At 40.7% G+C, this 22,730-nt stretch overlaps 1 protein-coding gene across 3 annotated transcripts in view; it reads left to right on the top strand.

Annotated features, from left to right (window-relative positions):
* Positions 1-22,730, top strand: part of zranb3 (zinc finger, RAN-binding domain containing 3) — an 89,883-nt gene that overhangs the window by 54,446 nt on the left and 12,707 nt on the right. For all 3 annotated transcript variants that reach the window (XM_079667602.1, XM_079667601.1, XM_079667603.1), the window contains 2 exons: positions 6,024-6,281; positions 13,309-13,433. In XM_079667602.1, the coding sequence (XP_079523728.1) occupies positions 6,024-6,281; positions 13,309-13,433 (383 nt within the window). The remainder of the gene's footprint in view (positions 1-6,023; positions 6,282-13,308; positions 13,434-22,730) is intronic.

Genomic DNA, 22,730 nt, shown 5'->3' on the forward strand with positions numbered 1-22,730 from the left:
CCACACCGCAGTATTCTTTTCTTTTTTTTTACCCAAAAAATATATTGTATATTATCGGGGCTATTAATACTTGTATCGGGTTTATCGGGATGACGTCATAATTCCCGATAATTATCTTGCACCACTAGTTGAAATGGTTACTTCCTCATTTGTGCCCCTTCTGATTGGTTGCGCATTGAAAGGTTGGAGGTAAACGAGGTCAAAGTTGTTATAATGCTGAACTTTGAGCGCAGCAATGTGAATGCATGTTTTTCCCTCTTCGAAAGCCCCCAAAAAAGATATGCCATGGTCCAGAAACCGTGTATAAGTCGAGTTGTACTCCTACTTCAACCTCACGGACACTTCTATGTCCTGTTGAGGAGCTCTTGAAAACCTTGTCGTGCAAACCTAAAGTGTTTTTCTTTTATAATACAACTTTAATGCCAAGCTGCAGTTGTTTTTTTAATGTCCACATTGGCTCTCTATTTCCCGTGCAGCAGGGATGGGAACTCACCAAATGACTGTCGCTTTCATTAATTGGCCACAAATTGAATCACTGTTTTGCTATAGCGTCAGTAATTGAGAGGTGTTTTTAATCAAACTGTCATGCACTATTATCTCCCTTGTGTGACATCTCAGGTGGGTTAGATGATATAAGTTTATTTAGAGGAAGTTAGCAACAAGGCGGCTTCAGTTCAACCATTTGAGTGTTTGTAGTTCTGGTGTTTTCAACCTTTTTCTGTCCAACAACATGGCATGTCTCTTGTGTCCTTTGTCCTCATGTTTGGACAGATTTGTAGCATTAAACCGAAGCAGTGAGTTATTCTGTCATTTGAACTCTTATACGCTTATGCCGTTTTGAACGTGTGTGGAAGTATGCTTTCGGAGCGTTATCGAGCCACTACAGACAATGGGACCCTTATTGGGGGGAAAACCAGGGGGTTGACTGGTGGAATCGAGCAGGATTTCGTGTCATTACATTAGATTACATTTAGCTGACACTTTTATCCAAAGTAGAAATTTCCCGATCCGATCACGTGTTCGGGGATCGGAGCCGATCATGTGATTTTCAAAAGATCAGAATCAGGAGAAAAAAATCGGCGATCGGGATTTTTTTAATTAATTTTTTTATAAATACTTTTTTTAAATTTTGTATTCAATGTTACAAAACAAAAATGACCATGTTCAAGTCTTAAAGTCATCCTGAGGCCTTAGTTTTGGTTTCAAATTACAGAACATCATGTATGTGTTGCTTCTTTGGGGCTTGTTTTCATAGACCTGGTTGCTTATTTCTCTCAAATCAGGCAACAGAGTGGGCGCAGTGTCTAATTGTAGCAGTAAGCTAACGAGTACTGATAAGCTTTATTTAGTTTTGATCCAATGCTGCACAACTGAACTGATCCAATGCTGCTGTGAAAAAAAGAAGCTATATCCATGTTGGATAGAATATCCAATTTAAATAAAAAAATAACCTTAAGGGACAACTTCAATGCTTTTTTTTTTTTCGGGAAAAATCGGTATTGTCAAAATCAAATGATCGGATCGGGAGCAAAAAAAGGTGATCGGGACATCCCTAATCCAAAGCGACTTGCAATAAGTGCATTCGACCAAGAAGATACAAACTTGAGGAAAACAGAATCATCAGGTTTCATAGAGCCACAACATTTCAAGTTGGCGGCAAATAATCGATTAATATTCGCCAGGGATGTCCGATTTTCGAATTTGATCATGGTCAGTTTCTGGCAACCACGGTTTAACCATGTCCTGGATGTAGGAAGGGCCAGATCCATTCACAGCATGATATGCAAGTGCCAGTGTCTTGAAGTGGATTCTAGCAGTTACTGGAAGCCAGTGAAGGGAGCGGAGGAGCGGCGTGGTGTGGGAACATTTAGGAAGGTTGAAGACCAGACGAGCCGCTGCATTCTGGATGAGCTGCAGAGGTCGGATGGCACATGCAGGTAGACCAGCCAGGAGGGAGTTGCAGTAGTCTAGGCGAGAGATGACGAGAGCCTGTGTCAAGTTATCATATAATCATTTAAAACATATAGTCTTATACTCTGCCTTTTACAATGTTAAATTGTGTTTTTAGTCTTGTATGTGTTTAACAGAGACGTATGTTTAGTGTTTACATTTCAGGAGGAAGTGTAACACGTGGATTTACAAATGGTTTAGGACTCGGGGGTTTTATGGTTTAATGGTTTGATGTTTAGATGATGCCTAAGGGAATTTAAGGGTGGGACCGGTTGGATATTCTCTTCTATATAGTGAGACTGTAAGCTGTGAGAACTTCTCAATCCTCTGAGGATGAAGTAGCTCTGTTCCTACATTTGAGATCGATTTCACTCGTATATTGACTTTCTTGATTGCTTTATCAAAACATAACAAAAGACCAACTTTGTCCATGAATCATTTATAAGAATTCCCCCCCTTAACGTCGTCCTCGGTGGGGACAGCTTCACACAAATTGAGCGGTCTCTCCGTGGTTTCGCTCGGCTTGTTAGCGGGGTTCAGGAGCCCGGAGACTCGGATGACATTTTCAAGGAAGCCGACTATAGCCTGGCCTTTTGAAAGAAACAAGCCACCGAGAGGAAGGATCACTAATTAGCCCTCTGCGTCCCCGAGTCTCACAACTTACTGTCTTGTTAGACTTCACACCTCAAGTTCAACAAGTAATTTAAGAGGATATGACTTAAATTGAACTAAGTCGGGAAAGGAAACTCTGAATTATAATTCATTGGAAATAATTGCCTTCCACCTAATGCGTCTGTTAGCTTTACCTTGATGACGATCAGTACTACCTGCAGTTCGAGAGCACCTCAGAGCACCACTTAAAAGTGATTTTTTAATAACGGGGAGTCTATGAATGGCAACGGCATAATCCCTGCATCCATTAACATCTTTGTGGCTTGGATCGCTGCTTGACCTTTGCAGGATTACACCATTAGTTATGCATGAAAAGATCCATGAATGGTTTAAGAGAAGAACAAGAAGTTTTGTATCTGATCTACGAGGTGGAGCTGTTTGAATCCCGCCAGATGCAGCAATCGCTGACAATTATTTAGTTTAGGTCTAATTGCACATGACGCAGGTGGGCAATTAACAAAACAATGTGACACAAACATAATTCACTCTTCGCTAATTGTATTGACGGATCAGAGAGCTGGTGAACGGCAGGTGTTCATGTGGGAATCCTGCAGCTACTGATAATACAATATGTTTTAAAAAGATTCATTTAGACATCTTTTTGGAGGAAATTGTGATTTATGACATTAACTCTATTTAAGAATTAAATAAATATAAGATAAAAAATTATAAATATGTATATAAACATAAGTTAAAGGAAAAATGTGCAATAAAAAAAGTCAGATATTTTTGATAATATAAGAAGTTTAAGCGACTCAATTTTTGCATGAAAAAAATGTAAGATAATAAAGAAATTAATTTAAAAAATGTATATAAACAGTAAGAATTTGCAATTAAAGAAAAATAAAAACATGTATTTAAAAAAACAAGTTAAAGAAACTCAATTTTAGCATGAAATGAATAGAGAATAATCCATAAATATAATATATGTAAGTCAAAGTAAATGCTTCCTTGTATCCTCCTATGAAGAGGTGAATGTGTTGACGTGGTCTCTCTTGGAAGTTGGTCAGTGAAGGACTCCTGGTGGCTGATCACTCCCTAATGAGACATATTGAGTTTTACTTTCATGTCAGCATTCATTTAGTCTCCCTCCTCAGATGATGGATATCTCGCCGGGGAATGAAACTCTTCAAAGTCTGATTACAGTGCAACTCGGCCAATAAAGTAACCCCTCTCTCTCTCTCTCTCCACCTCTCTCTCTCTCTCTCTCTCTCTCTCTCTCTCTCTCTCTCTCTCTCTCTCTCTCTCTCCACCTCTCTCTCTCTCTCCACCTCTCACGCTCTCTCTCTCGCCCTCTCTCTCTCTACCTCTCTCTCTCTCTCTCCACCTCTCACGCTCTCTCTCTCGCCCTCCCTCTCTCTCTCTCGCCCTCCCTCTCTCTCTCTCCACCTCTCTCTCTCTCTCCACCTCCCTCTCTCTCGCCCTCTCTCTCTCCACCTCTCTCCACCTCCCTCTCTCTCGCCCTCTCTCTCTCTCTCCTTCTCTCTCTCTCCCTCTCTCTCTCCCTCTCTCTCTCTCCACCTCCCTCTCTCTCGCCCTCTCTCTCCCTCTCTCTCTCTCTCTCTCTCTCTCTCTCTCTCTCTCTCTCTCTCTCTCTCTCCCCCCCCTCCCTGGGAACTGTTGAATTTTATTTTGGGGCAAAAATGTCGATCTACAAAAGCAGGAAAAACAAAGTAAACAGTACAGCCGGTCAGCAACTCACAAACATGTTTTTGTCGTTGGTATACGCAAGAGAAAATTACTGCAGATTTTAGATTTCACTGTCTGATGAGAAATATGGAAGAGTTTTTAAACCGGTGGTGTTTCACGACAGCTGTGTGCTCTGTGGTGGAGGAGGGAGAGCTCAGCTTTAACTCTGTTTTTATGTGAAATTAAAATCGAAAAAATAAAAATCTTCTCTCAATGTCTAGTTAAAGGTGGGGTAAGTAATTTTGGAGAAACCAGCTCGAGTGTGCTAGAATTTGAACACGTGACCAATGAGGGCAAGAGATAAGTTTGTGCACAGATGGAACGCTGACAGGCAGGTAGGCCATCCAGTTATTTTAGCCTGGCCGGCTCAGATGATAAATCTAAATAAAAGTGTTTTAAAAAATCAAAGAAAGAAATATCTCGCGCTTTCACATCGGAGTCCTTTTCCCCCCGAACTAGGCCGATAGGGGGGGGGAGATTTGGTTTCACACCAAAAAGGATCTGGAACTAGTCCCTAGTTCGCGCGAACCGCTTCACCCCCAGATAGTCCCTGCTGGAGAGGTACTACTTGGAAATGGTTCGTGGGTGTGTCGGCCACACTAACAGTTTCTGATTGGCTGGGTGAATTTTAAACCACGCCCCGTAAAACTCCGAAAAGTTTTGTGAAGCCGCCATTTTATTTGCTCGCATTAGCGTAGCGCACCAACAGAGAGAGACTAACTTATGGCAACACAAAAATAAAAGTGAAGTGGAGTGATGAGGAGGTGTCGGCGCTTCTGGCGATTCACTCGGCCCAGCAGCTTCTATCTGAACAGCGTGTCAATTGACAATAAAGCTGATATTTTGTACGGTGCTTTTGGTTCTCTCTTTTATTTAGCACAGTCAAGACAGGCCAAATTACAATAGTGCAATAATAACAATAACGGCATCACGCTGTCCCAGGTGTGTGTATGCATGGTAAATAGGCTCAGCAGCAGAGGCACCTTAGTGCAAAGATTAATAGCAGATAAACCACTACAAAGTAAGCCTGCCAGTAAACCCAAAGCAACAGAAGAAGAAGTGACGTCAGCGGCTTCATTTCCCTAATCCTCCCTCAGGGACTTATTCCGGTGAGAACTCGATCTACTACTGTAGATCAGGGATGTCAAACTCATTTTCATCGTGGGCCACATTAGCGTTAAGGTTGCACTCAAAGGGCCGGTTGTAACTATATAAATATAATATATTTATATTATATTACATTATTGCCTCTGAATTGGATTATTATCAGATAGGGTAATAACTTATTAATTAACTACGTCTGAAAGCAGAAGTCTACGGCAAATAATTGCAAGTCTCTTCTGTGCGCATTTCACAAAAGGAGATGCATTGTGGGACATGTAGTTTATGGGCAACGTGATTCTGTAAAGTGGCATGTAACCGTATAATAAACGTATTATATTATTTGCAAGCTCTTGTGGGGCCACATAAAATGAAGTCGAGGGCCGGATTTGGCCCCCGGGCCTTGAGTTTGACACCCCTGTACTAGATAGTTCGAGGGACTAAAGAGTTCAGGGGGGGGACAAGTACCGGGGACAAGTACTGGCTAATTACTTGGTGTGAAAGCGGCTAATGTTAAATAAGCTCATTGTTGTTGAAAATCAAAGTGTTTTAAAAAACAAACAAAATCTCTCTTCTCTCTCTCTCTTTCTCCCCTTCTCCCCCTTGTGCAGGCTCAGAGCCCCCCAGGCCTCACACCCCCCCTCTGGGTGAAAAGGACGAGGAATGCATCGTCCTCTCCGGCTCCGACAGCGACCCTGAGCTCAGTCGGGGGAAAACACAGACTCCCAGATCGCCGGGAGGCAAACAGGGCGAGGGTGAGGATGAGGATGAGCCTCTGAAAGACAAACAGAAACCAGAGGAGGAAGAGGAGGACAAGCGGCAGCAGATCAAAGACAAACAATCAGCCCCCCCCGACCTCCGAACAGAGGGTAATCCCAACTGCAATCTTCTTCTTTTCATATCTAGGGAAATTGGCTGCGGCTGCATTGTCACCTGCTCATATAATGCTGTTTAATATCATCCCCTCGAACCAATAAGGGACTATATCTCACTCCATATGGGGCCGCGCATTAGTATTCTTACTATTATTAGTCGGCTCTCAGGGATCTACAGGTGATATTGAATGAAACTTCCCCAGAGTGCATCATGTTGGAGAATCAGAATCAAGTTTTTTGGCAGGTACGGTGACACAGACAAGGAATTTGGTGGTGCAAACGTAAACAACAGAAGAAAATAAGGTCAAAAATATAACAATTATATAAAAAAAGGACGATTTTACATGAAAAAATAATAAAGACAAGTACTTACATCACATTTGAATATACAAAACAAACATAAATAAAAGGTACGGTGACACAAACAAGGAATTTGCTTTGGTGTATGGTGGTGCAAACATACACAACTTAGGAAAATAAGGTCAAAAATATAACAACTATTAAAAAAAAGGACAATTTAACTTAAAGTATTTACACCAGATTTCAAAATACAAAAGATAAAGAAATCTAACTTAGTACAAGAATATATGTCGACATATGACTAACTGCAGTGTGTGAGCGCCGAGAACAGCTTCTGATTGGCTGTTTTTTGGTATTTATTTAATAAAGTGGACTACTTATATAAAACACACACGTGTCCTTCCCCCAGCGGCTCTCCCTTGTCCACTCCCGTTATACTTGTACATGTCTGCGGGTCTCAGAGGGATGCGAAAAAACAAATTCCCAATTACACAGTGTGTAATATTGCAAATTAAGACCTCTGTGTTCAAGTGCTTGTGTCTCAAAGGGAAACGCAAAGCAATACATTGCGCTAATTACAAAGAACTAATTACACCGTGTGCAATATGAAGAGCTCCAAAAAAAAAATACTAATAATATTGCCAGACTAGCAGAGTCTAAGAAAAGCTTGTGACCTGAGCGTTGCCTCTGAAACATTTTGGGGTTATTAAAGGAAGAAACCGAGCCGTTCACGGCCGTTAGAGTAGAGACGGGAATATTGTAGAAGCCATTTAGGGTTTTAACAGGCAAGCTATCAGCCCCTATTACCCTTTAACGTGCTCAGATCAGTGTGTAACAGCTCGGCGGACACACACACTCTGAGATCTATTACTGTGTGCCCCCAAATGTCCAGGATTGAATCCCACTGCTGCTTCCCCCTCTACTCTCAGGCGTAGAAATATAAAAGGTGAGCCTCTACTGTGTGTGTTTACATGCTTTTACTGCCTGCCAGTATAATAGGGCCCCATTAAAGGTGGGGTAGGTAATTTTGGAGAAACCAGCTCGAGATCACTAGAATTTGAAAATACACAACCGGAGAAAATCTTCCACTTCCTCACAGAGCCCCTCCTCCAACACACACGAACGCGCACATGACCAATGAGGGCACGAGATAAGTTTGTGCACAGATGGAAGGCTGACAGGCGGGTAGGCCATCCAGTTACTTTAGCCGGGCCGGCTCAGATGATTGGTCGTGCTTTTTACAGCGCCACGGCTTCCACAAATGATATTTTTGTATGGATTTTTTGTCAAAGCACTTCAGATATTCATTGCTATCAGGATGTTTAGAGCATTCCATGGAATATAACAAAAAGTGTATCTCGAGCCGGTTTCTCAAACTTATCTACCCCACCTTTAAATGTCAATCGGCAAAATAATTTGTCACTAAAATCAATGAATAATGACCATAAATAATGTAATTCTTTAACAGAAAAATTCTAAAAGGTAAGCCCAGTTACACACATTGAGCGTCCAGTCAGGTCCGTTTTGACCTGTGCCCCCAAAAATCCAGGATTTAATCCCATTGCTGCTTCCCCCCTCTTCACTCTCAGGAATCTTATTTTTACAACACAATAATGACGTAGCACATACATGACAAATAGATCATTACAAAGCAAACAAAAAGACAAAACATAACGAAAACAGCTCAGTCTCAAACATACATACACGTAGATGGTTACAGGAGTATCACATGTATGATTGATGATGAATTTATGAGGAGATCCATGAGGTTCCTTTAACAATAACAGCCGACAATTCAGGTCCAAGGAAATTTAAGTAAGGCTTCCAGATTGTATAGAGCTGATTAGATTTGGCATGTAAAACATTTGTGAGATATTCCGGGGAACCAACTCAAATATAATGTTGCGCCAGACTTCGAGACATGGGACCAGATCGTTAGTAGTCAATAGGGCTGTACCCGAATATCCGAATATTCGTTCGTTGGAGTACTATCCGGGTTTCAATTTCGTTATTCGGATATTCGTTTTTTATTTCTTTCGTTTTTTTATTTTTATTTATTGAAATCTCCAATATCAACGTAAGAGCTTGTGCCTCTTCGGGGGGTGCTAACACTTAACCATAAACGTTATCGTTTACTTTTTTCCGTCTTTATATGTAGATATTACTTTTTCTCCATTAATCTCCGTCACGTTGTTTCCATAGCAACAACAACTTCCTGTCAACTGCGCTAACTCTCCTTCAAAATAAAAGCATGTCTATTCAAAATAGAAAGCCAAGCCAAATTACACTGAAGATACAACTGCAACGAAAGTAACAAACACAATGCAATATCCTTATCAATTTCAAAGAACACAGATCGGGTTACATTAACAAATAACTATAAAACAACAATACTGTAGAATAACAAAAAGAATGCCGTGAATACACCAAAATACACGTGTCGTAGCGGTTCGCTGCTGATAACTACGCCGCCCCCCCGTGCGGAACGAATATTCGCTGCTGATTACTACCGAATATCCGGAGCACGACAAATGGTAATCGGGACAGCCCTAGTAGTCAAATATTTTTGCTAGCAGCAAAAGTAAGATCAAAAGGCCTCAAATCACTATTTAGACCCGAGTTAAAAGCCCCGTGTCGATCAGAAATGGCACTAAAGAGACACAGTGGGGTGCCGACTTGTGGACATTTCCCCTGGAGACAAATGCACGTTTCTGTCCGTCTATATGTGACCGTGTGTCTCTCCATCCGTCCCGTCGGTTAATTTGTGAGCAGCGTGGGTTTGCTACGAAACACAGCGGTTGTCCAATAAAAGTGACCTATGGGGTCAAGAGCGGAGCCTAATGATTTTCCGCTACCTGGCCGTGTTTTTTTTTTAAGGCAAAGCGCAGAGCTGTCGGCCGCCCACACATCTTGATTGCTCTGAGATTACTTTCCTCACAGCACAGACAGGCAATCAGTCCTCCCCCTCCTCCCCTTCTGTCTCTCGCTCTACTTCCTGTCTGTCGCATTCTCATCCATCTGCAAACATTACAACACACAGCTTTTCTACCGGATGTTAGTTTAAACGCTGCCGCAAAATCAGCCGCACCAAAACGTCCTCACACTTTTTCTTGTATTATTTCTCTTTTGTTTCGATCCTGCAGAAGATGAGATGACTCAGTCCAATTAGGCGTTTGTTTTCTCTCTCTCGCAGTGAAATAACAGATAAATCCCTCGGGGTGTTTTGAAGGCACTGTTCATACTGTGTAAGTGACAGTCTAATAAGACGGCTTTGTAAGATGAATTGCCCCCATCGTATAAATGGCCCACTTAATGCAGCTGGCGTGCAAACACAGGAAGGGGGGGTGGAAAAAAAACTGCTTACGACAAATATAGGGTGCACATTGCAGGGATGCTAGGTTCCATTACAGATATGGAGGGTGGGATAGATGGGATTTTGTAAAAACGCTAGTGTCCTGAAAGTTATTTTAGCTTGTAGCACGGCACACTGCCTTCTCCTGGGTTTTTTTTCCAGACATAAAGTGGCCCATACGAGCTGATGCCGGGGTGAGATCAGAACAGCCTGTACCAGACCCGGGGAAATTGCACCTATAAGGACGGCAAACATAAAAATGAAAGATATGGCCGGTGAACATGATAGGTCAGCGAGAGGAAAGGCCCTAACAGGAAGAGCTCACCTTTTAAAAAGAAACATTCAATCAAAATGCATCACCGAACTTTGACAAGGTCTTCGAACGTTGTAAATCTATCGTAAAATTAGTTATGGAAAGTGCATTTACTACTTCCTGTCCTTAAGTAGAATTGTGAGGTGCTTTTCCATCCATGTTATGCTACTTCATGATAGCATTGGTTTAAAATAGGTAAGATTGAATGAACACAGAAAACCTTTTATGGGAGTATTTTCTAAGGAAAGCGTCTAAAAAAAAAGGGTTTAAAACTTCAAGATTTGTCTGTAACATTCCATCATGCATGACTGAATGGGCAAAATAGAGTTCGAAAAAACATTGTTTAATATCATTTATTGGGGGTCAAACAACACACAGATTGCATCCTATTTTGATTGAAAGGTCGCTATCTTGATTGGTGAACGAAGCTACGTTATATCGCTTTTGAGAAGTAAAAGAGACGTCTTGTTGAAAACACTCTAAACGGTTTTAACTTCAGCAAAAATGACCGTGTCCTTGTAGGACCCCATCAAGTAGAAATGGAGTAAATGTGTTTGCAGGGCCTTTTGATACAGCAGGGTCAACCCTCGTAGAATTCAAATAGAAACACACATTCCCACGAACACACACACACACACACACACAGACGAGGCAGACAACTGGCCATGCAGAGTGATTTAAGGCGAGTATCGTCAGAGTGCTGTAGGTCAGTGTCTAAATGAAGCGTGGTGGAGCAGCGGCCGTCTCATTTCCACCGCTGACCTTTCCCTGCTCGCTGCTTCAGGATGAGCGAGCTACACAGCTGACATTAATGACCCGCTTCCTCTCTGTTTCTCCCCATTTGTTACTGTCATCTTATCTCTCTGCCTTTCTTCTCTCTCTTACTCTCTCTCCATGGTGTTCAGCAAAACCTCACACGGACATGTTGGAAGTAAATCACTCCTCTTCTATGTGGAGGAATACTAATTGCCGTCAGGAGTTTGGCGATCATGATTGATATTTTAAAGCCGTGCTACGCTCATAGAAACTTTCCTGAGTGTCCAGTTCACTGACATGCTACAGGTTACAACAAAAGTGCACTGCATTCAGGTGAACACGACTTGTTTTAACTTGATTTCAAGTCTTATGTTGATCCACAGATGGTTTGATTACCAGGAAGGTAGCAAAAGAAACTGTCATTTAAATGTGACTCAATACTATTTAAAATCTGCGTCTAATACATGCACTTTGAATAAAAGGCAATTGTTTCTCTAAAGAAAGATTTCTACACAATTGTAGCATGGAAGTAAAATAAGTGCTATGTTTGTTTGAAGGGGCCAATTATTCATTTCCAGGTTCATATTTGTATGTTGTGCATCTACTGTACTGTGTGTCTTTTCATGCTTTAATGTTCAAAAAGGTCTTTACTTTTCTCATACTACCTGCCAGCATGATAGGGCCCCTTCCAATGTCCATCCATCCGTCTTCTCCCAAGGCGCTCCCAGGCCAGAGAAGAGATATAATCCCTCCACCTGGTCCTAGGTCTACCCCTCGGTCTGCTCCCAGCTGGACGTGCCTGGAACACCTCCCTAGGGAGGCGCCCAGGTGGCATCCTAATTAGGTGCCCGAACCACCTCAACTGGCTCCTTTCGACGCGAAGGAGGAGTGGTTCAACTCCGAGTCCCTCCCGGATGACTGAACTTCTCACCTTACCCCTAAGGGAGACGCCAGCCACCCTGCGGAGAAAACCCATCTCGGCCGCTTGTATCCGCGGTCTCGTTCTTTCGGTCATGACCCATCCTTCATGATCATAGGTCGGGGGCTTTTACTTTCAATATTATTTGATGCCAATACTTTTGTACTTTTACTTAAGGAACATTTTGAATGCAGGACTTTTACTGTAACAGAGTATTCCTACACTCTGGGACTTCTACGTTTACTCAAGTACAAGATCTGAGTACTACTACGTTTACTCAAGTACAAGATCTGAGTACTTCTACTTTTACTCAAGTACAAGATCTGAGTACTTCTACTTTTACTCAAGAACAAAATCTGAGTACTTCTACGTTTACTCAAGTACAAGATCTGAGTACTTCTACTTTTACTCAAGTACAAGATCTGAGTACTTCTTTAAAAAAAAAACATCTCGGCCTTCATCATGACCCATCCTTCATGACCATAGGTGAGGGTAGAATGAAAATGGCCCGGTAGACAGAGAGCTTTGCCTTCTGGCTCAGCTCCCTTTTCGTCACACGGTGCGGTAAAGCGACTGCAGCACCGCTCCCTCTGCTCCGATTCTCCGGCCCATCTCACGCTCCATTGTTCCCTCACTCGAGAAAAAGACCCCGAGATACTTGAACTCCTTCACTTGGGGAAAGGACTCATTCCCTACTTGGAGTGGACCAGACCCGGCCGACAGAAGCTGGCCCTTCAAATGTCCATCAGCAAAATAACTTGTCCCTAAAGTCAATGAATAATGAGTACAAATAATAATAATAATAATAATAAGACCAATTACAAGCATTTAGCATCAAGTCAGTCTGTTTTTGAGAGACTTCCTGTCCCTATTCAATACTCATGTCGCCCCTTTATCGATAATGTGGTCAAAACAAATCATTAATGAATATAAAGGTCATTTTCAGCGCTTATATTTTAATATTTTGACTCTATTTCGGTGCTGGAAAGTCTTCAAGACAGGCTGCTTTAAGACACACATGTAGGTTGGTTGTTATATCAACGGTTGATAGCATAAGATTGACTTTCATTCGTAATTATATGAAAAATGTCAAAGGTAATTATTTAAAAATGTTCATTTCACATTCTATAATCAAGTGTTTGAAAGCAATAAAGCTAAATATTTCTTTTCGAGCGTGCGCCTCCGATGCATTTTAATGATCTGCTACAAATGTCATATCCCCCTCAATATTGTGGCGCGTGTAATAAATGTGAGAGCTGCAGGAGTTTAATGTCTCTGCTAGTCGGTGCATCGGCAGAGGAGCAAACACAGCTGTGAGAGCCAATAATGAGCCAGTAATATATACTCTGAGAGATATTAGCCTCTTCCTCTCTCCCTGCAGAGACTGCTGCTGCCGGTGCTAATGACGATGATGAGGCCAGTGATGAAGATGATGCTTATACGGTCTACCCGGGACTTCAGTTCTGCGCCAGCCCTTACACTGACCGGATATATCTCTACACAAAGGTACCGTTGAAATAATAATCCTTCTAAAGATCTCTCCTTACAAGAGTACAACGGAACATAAATATATATCGCATACATGTCGTAAAACACCACCTTGTGCCCATTATTAAAATATACGTCTCTCCTCTCACAGACTTCAGAATTACATTCATTCAAAGAGGATATATTAGGCTAATGTTTAGGTTCATATCAGTATGTAGTGTCTACTTTAAAGAGTCCTCTCCTGCTGATGTTCAGGTGTATATCAGTATGTAGTGTCTCTACTTTAAAGAGTCCTCTCCTGCTGATGTTCAGGTATATATCAGTATGTAGTGTCTCTACTTTAAAGAGTCCTCTCCTGCTGATGTTCAGGTGCATATCAGTATGTAGTGTCTCTACTTTAAAGAGTCCTCTCCTGCTAATGTTTAGGTGTATATCACTAAGTAGTGTCTCTACTTTAAAGAGTCCTCTCCTGCTGATGTTAAGGTGTATATCAGTATGTAGTGTCTCTACTTTAAAGAGTCCTCTCCTGCTGATGTTCAGGTGTATATCAGTATGTAGTGTCTCTACTTTAAAGAGTCCTCTCCTGCTGATGTTCAGGTGTATATCAGTCTGTAGTGTCTCTACTTTAAAGAGTCCTCTCCTGCTGATGTTCAGGTGTATATCAGTATGTAGTGTCTCTACTTTAAAGAGTCCTCTCCTGCTGATGTTCAGGTGTATATCAGTATGTAGTGTCTCTACTTTAAAGAGTCCTCTCCTGCTGATGTTCAGGTGTATATCAGTCTGTAGTGTCTCTACTTTAAAGAGTCCTCTCCTGCTGATGTTCAGGTGTATATCAGTATGTAGTGTCTCTACTTTAAAGAGTTCCCCCCCTGCTGATGTTCAGGTGTATATCAGTATGTAGTGTCTCTACTTTAAAGAGTCCTCTCCTGCTGATGTTCAGGTGTATATCAGTATGTAGTGTCTCTACTTTAAAGAGTTCTCTCCTGCTGATGTTCAGGTGTATATCAGTGTGTAGTGTCTCTACTTTAAAGAGTCCTCTCCTGCTGATGTGAAGGTGTATATCAGTATGTAGTGTCTACTTTAAAGAGTCCTCTCCTGCTGATGTTCAGGTGTATATCAGTATGTAGTGTCTCTACTTTAAAGAGTCCTCTCCTGCTGATGTTCAGGTGTATGTCAGTATGTAGTGTCTCTACTTTAAAGAGTCCTCTCCTGCTGATGTTCAGGTGTATATCAGTATGTAGTGTCTCTATTTTAAAGAGTCCTCTCCTGCTGATGTTCAGGTGTATATCAGTATGTAGTGTCTCTACTTTAAAGAGTCCTCTCCTGCTGATGTTCAGGTGTATATCAGTATGTAGTGTCTCTACTTTAAAGAGTCCTCTCCTGCTGATGTTCAGGTGTATATCAGTATGTAGTGTCTCTACTTTAAAGAGTCCTCTCCTGCTGATGTTCAGGTGTATATCAGCATGTAGTGTCTCTACTTTAAAGAGTCCTCTCCTGCTGATGTTCAGGTGTATATCAGCATGTAGTGTCTCTACTTTAAAGAGTCCTCTCCTGCTGATGTTCAGGTGTATATCAGTATGCAGTGTGTCTACTTTAAAGAGTCCTCTCCTGCTGATGTTCAGGTGTATATCAGTATGCAGTGTCTCTACTTTAAAGAGTCCTCTCCTGCTGATGTTCAGGTGTATATCAGTATGTAGTGTCTCTACTTTAAAGTGTCCTTTCCTGCTGATGTTCAGGTGTATATCAGTATGTAGTGTCTCTACTTTAAAGAGTCCTCTCCTGCTGATGTTCAGGTGTATATCAGTATGCAGTGTCTCTACTTTAAAGAGTCCTCTCCTGCTGATGTTCAGGTGTATATCAGTATGTAGTGTCTCTACTTTAAAGTGTCCTTTCCTGCTGATGTTCAGGTGTATATCAGTATGTAGTGTCTTCTTAGCCTGTGTGATTGAGCGTTGATGTCAATTTTAACTTTGTTTATTATTGAAGCTGTTCTAAAGTTTGATAGTAGGTGTGAACGAGATTGTGTGAAACAAATCTTCACACTTGTTATTGCCGTGAGTCCTTGAATTACTGAAAGCCCTGCACACTATTATATATTTGTTTTCATCTCTAAAGCCGCGCTACGTGACATTTTAAAGGGAAAATATATGTGTTCATCAGGTTAACTGCGGTCACATTCACCAAATTCACCACAATTTGCCGATGCTTGTAAACACTATCTCTCCGAAGAAAGGGATTGAATTCAAAAGCATTTTATGTTTTCTTCCTCTCAGACGAAGCTGGATGTCTCATTTATTCTCCTCTTGTCCCTTTAGTATGAAACATTGTACAATGTCTGATGCCCTTTGTTTGAGTATTACATTTCAGACGGCAGCTATTTGAAGATACCAAAGTGCAAACATCTCAGAAGTGTCAGCATCGGGAGCTTTTAACTGGAAGTGTGAAGTTTTTATTCCTCAACGCGGAGAGAATAAGTCAAACTGAAAGGGAATGCATGAGTTTAAAAACCCACATGATGTTTTGTTCCTCCCCAGCTTGTTCCTGTCACATTCAAAATTTGAACAAGGCAAAATTAATCCCTTTATTTAGCGCCAAGTGCTGCAAAAAACAATACACTTAACAAAAGAGGAAACGTGCTGTTCTGCCACTCTTTGCCAATTAGCAACCTGTGCAGATGTGATCAAACGGTAACAGGTAACATGAGGGAGAGTCAGAGTTTAAGGATGAAGCTAATGGTGATTGAAAGAGCCCAAATGATTCCAGTTAGGGTAGAAACTACTCTTACTCATGCTTGATATTAACCTTGATTGCCTCCTGTCTATTATCAGAGGAGCTTGTTTGAGCTTCTCTCTTTTCTCTGAGGTGTGTCGAGGCTGTGTGGTGAAAGAGAAGCTCTTAAATCCACTCATATTCTTTAGGTCAACACAAATGAAAGGTTCAGGAATTACCAAAGGATTACCAATAGCATTTGAAAAGGATCTGCAGAGCCTCTCTCCTACGTTTCCTCCTTCATCTGCAATCCTCCTGCGTTTACCAGCCCTAAGGGAGTCGAGTTAACCCTTAGAGTGACTGGACCCTACTCTCTTCCATAAGTGGGTCAAAAAGGACCCGTATTAGAATAATATGTGTTTTTATGCCATTTTGGTCATTTTGGTTAAGAAAAATCACTTGTGTAATATTTAGTTTTATATTTTGGTTAACACTAAAAATATTTAGTATTTAATTTTTCACTATTTCTAATTTTAGACATTTTTTTTACATTTTGAAAGAAAGAAAAAAGGAATTCCGTAGAAAATGCATGCGGGTCATTTTTGACCCACTTATGGAAGTTTGGGGTAGTAATACAAAAACTACTATTTCTTAAAATGTAAATAAAAAATGTGGCATGATATCCAAAACATGTTTTTTGATACAAAAATGTAATTACAAAGATACTCCAAGAAAACCACCTCACCGGGTCATTTTTGACCCACTTATGGAAGTTTGGGGTAGTAATACAAAAACTACTATTTCTTAAAATGTAAATTTAAAATGTGAACGGCATGATATCCAAAACATGTTTTTTGAGGAATACCCGGAATATGAAATGATAAAAAAATGTAATTACAAAGATACTCTAAGAAAACCACCTCACCGGGTCCAAAAAGACCCACTTATGCATCTAAGGGTTAAGGGAGTCTTAACATTTCTTTATATTTGATTTATTTACATATATTTAAAAGCGCGGTCCACAAATTTGACATATCATACATGAAATTTCAAAAATTAAGCACCTCATTGTCAAAAAGCTAATTTCAATGGCACTAATAAGTAAACAAAATTGGAATCTGGTCAAGTATTGCTTTCATCGACCAATCCTCCATTTTTTATGTACTTTTTTTGCACATTGATTGATGGTGTTTGTTGTGTAAGTGCTGCGCTGTCCGTGGTGCTGAAACAGATCTGAGGAAACCATAAAAAGAGAGACAGAAAGCATTGTTTAAGTCTTGATTTTTCACTGTTTTTTTGTATATTTCGCTGACTCAAAGTGTTGTGTATATCTTGGTGTTTTGCTGCATACATTCTTTTTTTATTGTCTCTTGCTTTTCCCCCACTTTATGGAACACTACTGCAGCACTAAATCACCTGAGTACCGCTTTAAAATCACTATTCTCTTGACATACCTGGGCGCAATAACGTAAAATAAATGGGCTCAATATTGCTCAAAATACAAAACAACTCAACACCCAGCCGCTCTGTTCGAACGGTAATGAACAACATCAGCAGTGACAGACTGCCGCCCGAGGGAAGAAGTGTAAAATCAGTCATACATTTGTAGATTTCCCCGAAACAAGCAGTAGTCATTTTGAAAGAGCTGACCACAAACAAAGACACGATTCCCCTGCAGCAACCAATCATGTTGGATTTAAACAAAACTGCAGGCGGCCTCTCTTGCTGTGAAGACTTTCATTCAGATAATCAAGTGAAATGCTCTGCAAGCTTCTTGTGTCATTGAACTTTGTGTTGCCGTGTGCATCTGATTACACCCCGGTTTATTCCTGGCACTTGTCTTGAGTGCCACTCGCCAACAAGACCTCCGTATTGATCGGATTGTGATGCTCGCCGCCCTTTTGTTTCATTCATGAGGGATCAGAGTCTTTCCCCAACTAAAGCAGATAAGAGACAACAGGGTTTTTACATAGAGAGGACCACCAGAGAGCTGAGCTGAATGCAATATTACCCAGAGTGCCGTGCACGCATGGCTGAGAAGATAAGCCGTGGAGATAAATGTCCCCCGCTGTCGTTTAAATGATAAACTGGAGGAATTTTTGGCTGGAAAGCTGTCACATCGGGATAATCCGGGACCGCTCGATGCACTGGAAGATTTGTCCCTGGGGTTTGACTGAGAAATATTGAGAGTATTAAGAATTTGATGTTCATTTTCTTTGGTTGTTTAATTCAAGGATTCACTGTTCCTACTTGAGGTGCAGTCTGTTACATGTCAACACCAGGAAGAGCATATGTGGGGGGGTTTAACCACATCAGGATGATTCAGACAGGCATTATGTTGGGCTAAACTCATAAGAAATCCTCCGTTGTGATTACCGGTGTCATTTGTAACCTATAGTCAATTCTGTACCTTTTATTATACCTTTCAAGATGAACATAACGGGTCGTTAATGTGACTTTAAGTGGACAAATTGCAAATGTGATGAATGGAAAATCCTAAATATCCAAAGTATCAATCATCCCTGTTAGCTCAGAGTTCATCTTGCGGTCTTGTCTCAATTTGAATATGTTGATCAGGGTTCCTACGGTCATTAAAAACCTGGAAAAGTCATGGAAATTCAAAATGCAAATTCCAGGCCCTGGAAAAGTTATGGAAAACAATATTTTTCCCAAAGTTTTGGAAAAGTCATGGAAATGTAACCAAAGTTGCATCAAACATAATTTATATTTTATTTAATCGCCGGGGGTGGTGGTGGCGAAGTCGATAGGGACTTGGCTTGGCAACTGGAAGGTCACCAGTTCAAGTCCCGGCAAGACCAAGTGCTACCGAGGTGTTCCTGAGCAAGGCACCGTTCCCTACACTGCTCCCCGGGCGCCGTTCAAAATGGCAGCCCGCTGCTCCTAACACTAGGATGGGTCAAATGCAGAGAAACAATTTCCCCACGGGGATTAATAAAGTATATCAAAATCAAAAAAATAATCAGAAATAGTAATGCTATAATGATAATACATACTGTATCGTATCGTAATGAAACGTAAAATGGCATTTAACTGACGAGGTGTTTTGCTGGTGAGAGGTTTTAGTAGAAGCTAGTAGGCCTACTATTTGATTTGTTTTCGATAGGCACAACATGTTTCATATGCAGACCTTATTTTCCAGCTTTCCATGTTAAAATAAAAATGTTTCAGTGGTTCCGCTGAGAGTAACTTTCTTGGTCATGGAAAATGAGGTAACGGTCATGGAGAAGTCATGGAAAATCAAAGTGTATGAACCCTGGTTGGTGGACAGACTAGTGTCTGATGGAAAATGGCGTGTTTGTGTCGAGAAAAATAGGGTTTTTAGCCCCTTTTCTAAAGTTCCTACATGCTAGTTTTGTGCTTTAAACATGCTTCCTGTTGCCCTCTACAAACTCGCTTTTCATTTCTCACATCCTGCAAGATTCTGTAGCAATGCATTTCATATGCCAGTAGCTGTCAATCCTCATTTAATTCCATATGTTAGTGAGCTTGCAGGATTGAGGCATGCAGTAAACAGTCCAGCAAAACAACCCCTTATACACATGACTACATTTTGTATTCTTTCTTTCTGTTGTTATTGTGAGTAGGGATGATATAGTACATCTCTTTTCTACTTCTCGCTGCAAACAGAACCAGCGGCTCCACTGTTCCCCCGACTCTCCCATGATATTTATTTTTGCCATAATCCAAACAAACATGTGGGCCTCTGTGCGCAGGCTGAAAACGCCCTAATGTTGATTTGTATCTCCGAATGCCTGTGTCAGCTGCCGACAGGTATTAACCTTTAAACTTCTCCCAACAAATCCAGATTTCAGACTTAACTTGAATTCGCTGGTCAGCCTCTTTCTGGAAAAAATGTCCCTGATGTTTGGCACAATCACAGAAGGCTTCAAATTGGCAGTAGTTAGTGCTAATGACGCAGTAATAACTAGCAAAATGTTCTTTATTGTGATTATTTTCCAAAAGGATTATGCAGGTACCTCCGAGCAGCAGCGGCGGAGGTATGATTACCCATAATCACAGGGAGGTACATTCGTGCGGATATATGCAGGGTATTTTTTTTAAGAAGCATTCTCTTCAAAGTAGTGTACATACATTAGAATAAAAACGAGAGATCACTAACGAGCTCCTTGGTTACCACGAGGATTTCCATGGCAACAAAGTGTGGGCAGATATAATTGGATCCAAGTTCTGCGAGTTAGTGATTAGAGATTTGATTGCTTGTCTGAAATTACCTGTAGTTTAATATAAATTGAGCCGCAGAACACAATGTAACACGTTTAGCTGCTGTAGCTGCTATTGTCATACATGTTTCATACAGGACTGAATGGCTTAGCGAGAATATTTTACTATAAATACTCCTCACTCTTTCCTACCCTTTGTTCCCAGGCGTCTGTACGATTACAATCTTTTCAATAGTGTTATTATCCGCTAGCTTTTCCCACAATTTCATTCTCATTTGCACCAGAAAGGTCTCTGAGGCGTGTGCTCTAAGCTACATGCTAACATCAGTATACATTGTTAATTGAGAATTGAATGTACTGTATCACCGCAGTTATATCTTAAAGAGGCCCTATTATGTGTTTTGGGGTCTTCCCTTTCCTGTAGTGTGCTACTGTATATAGGTTATTGTCAGAGGTGGGAACAAATACTTTGTTACTGTACTTAAGTAAATGTTTCTGGTATCAGTACTTTACTCCACGACCTTTGACTTTTACTTCTTACATGTTGAACACAAATACCTGTACTTTCTACTTCTTACATGTTGAACTCAAATACCTGTACTTTCTACTTCTTACATGTTGAACTCAAATACCTGTACTTTCTACTTCTTACATGTTGAACACAAATACCTGTACTTTCTACTTCTTACATGTTGAACTCAAATACCTGTACTTTCTACTTCTCACATGTTGAACACAAATACCTGTACTTTCTACTTCTTACATGTTGAACTCAAATACCTGTACTTTCTACTTCTTACATGTTGAACCCAAATACCTGTACTTTCTGCTTCTCACATGTTGAACTCAAATACCTGTACTTTCTACTTCTTACATGTTGAACACAAATACCTGTACTTTCTACTTCTTACATGTTGAACTCAAATACCTGTACTTTCTACTTCTTACATGTTGAACCCAAATACCTGTACTTTCTGCTTCTCACATGTTGAACACAAATACCTGTACTTTCTACTTCTTACATGTTGAACACAAATACCTGTACTTTCTACTTCTTACATGTTGAACTCAAATACCTGTACTTTCTACTTCTTACATGTTGAACACAAATACCTGTACTTTCTACTTCTCACATGTTGAACACAAATACCTGTACTTTCTACTTCTCACATGTTGAACACAAATACCTGTACTTTCTACTTCTTACATGTTGAACTCAAATACCTGTACTTTCTACTTCTCACATGTTGAACACAAATACCTGTACTTTCTACTTCTTACATGTTGAACTCAAATACCTGTACTTTCTACTTCTTACATGTTGAACTCAAATACCTGTACTTTCTACTTCTTACATGTTGAACCCAAATACCTGTACTTTCTGCTTCTCACATGTTGAACACAAATACCTGTACTTTCTACTTCTTACATGTTGAACACAAATACCTGTACTTTCTACTTCTTACATGTTGAACTCAAATACCTGTACTTTCTACTTCTTACATTTTGAACCCAAATACCTGTACTTTCTACTTCTTACATGTTGAACTCAAATACCTGTACTTTCTACTTCTGACATGTTGAACACAAATACCTGTACTTTCTACTTCTCTCATTTTCCAAACAGGCTGGTTCCTTTAGTCTGAATGTGTGTTTGGTGGCGTGATCATTATTATTTAGAGTCATTGCGTGCCTATTGATTTGAACACGATCCGTGTATCCATCATTTCCTGGTCTTCTCTAAAGAAGAGGGACCAATGGAAACGTTGTCATGTTGCCGTTGTTCACCATGGAAACATTCATTAGCTAACAATGACATTATTGTTCTATTAATATAAAGGGAGGTCAGGTACTCTTTAAAACAGCTGCTAGTTATGGGTACTTTTTACTGAAGTACATTTCAAAGTTCTTTACTTTGACTTGAGTAAAGAAGTTTAGTCAGTACTTCTACTTTCACCAGAGTATTTTAAACACGAGTATCTGTACTTCTACTTGAGTAAAGGATGTGTGTACTGTTGCCATCTCTGGTTATTGTGCATGTAAATGGTCTGCAGAGCCTAAAATCCCGAAGCTCCCTGTAACAGAAACATCTTGTTAATCAGAAAACAAAAAAGACAGCCGCCTTCTGTGACGCATTAAACCTTAATTTGACAGCATCAACATCACCCTGACATTTATCTGTGAAACAATAACGGTGCTGCAGCTGCGTCGTCGTTCCCTTTAAGGCACGCCGAGTTACAGTGCACGGTTTTTATTTCTCCGCCGTTGTTACACTGGTGACTCAGCAGCGAGTCCCACCTGTCTCACCAACAGTTTGGGCGTAAAAACACGAGCAGCCAGGGAGAAGCCTCTGAAGAACCATGAAGGGACTGTTTGTAGTGAAGTGGGGCCACCATGTACCATT

This window comes from Notothenia rossii (genome assembly GCF_949606895.1).
Source record: "Notothenia rossii genome assembly, chromosome: 3".
Lineage (NCBI taxonomy): Eukaryota > Metazoa > Chordata > Actinopteri > Perciformes > Nototheniidae > Notothenia > Notothenia rossii.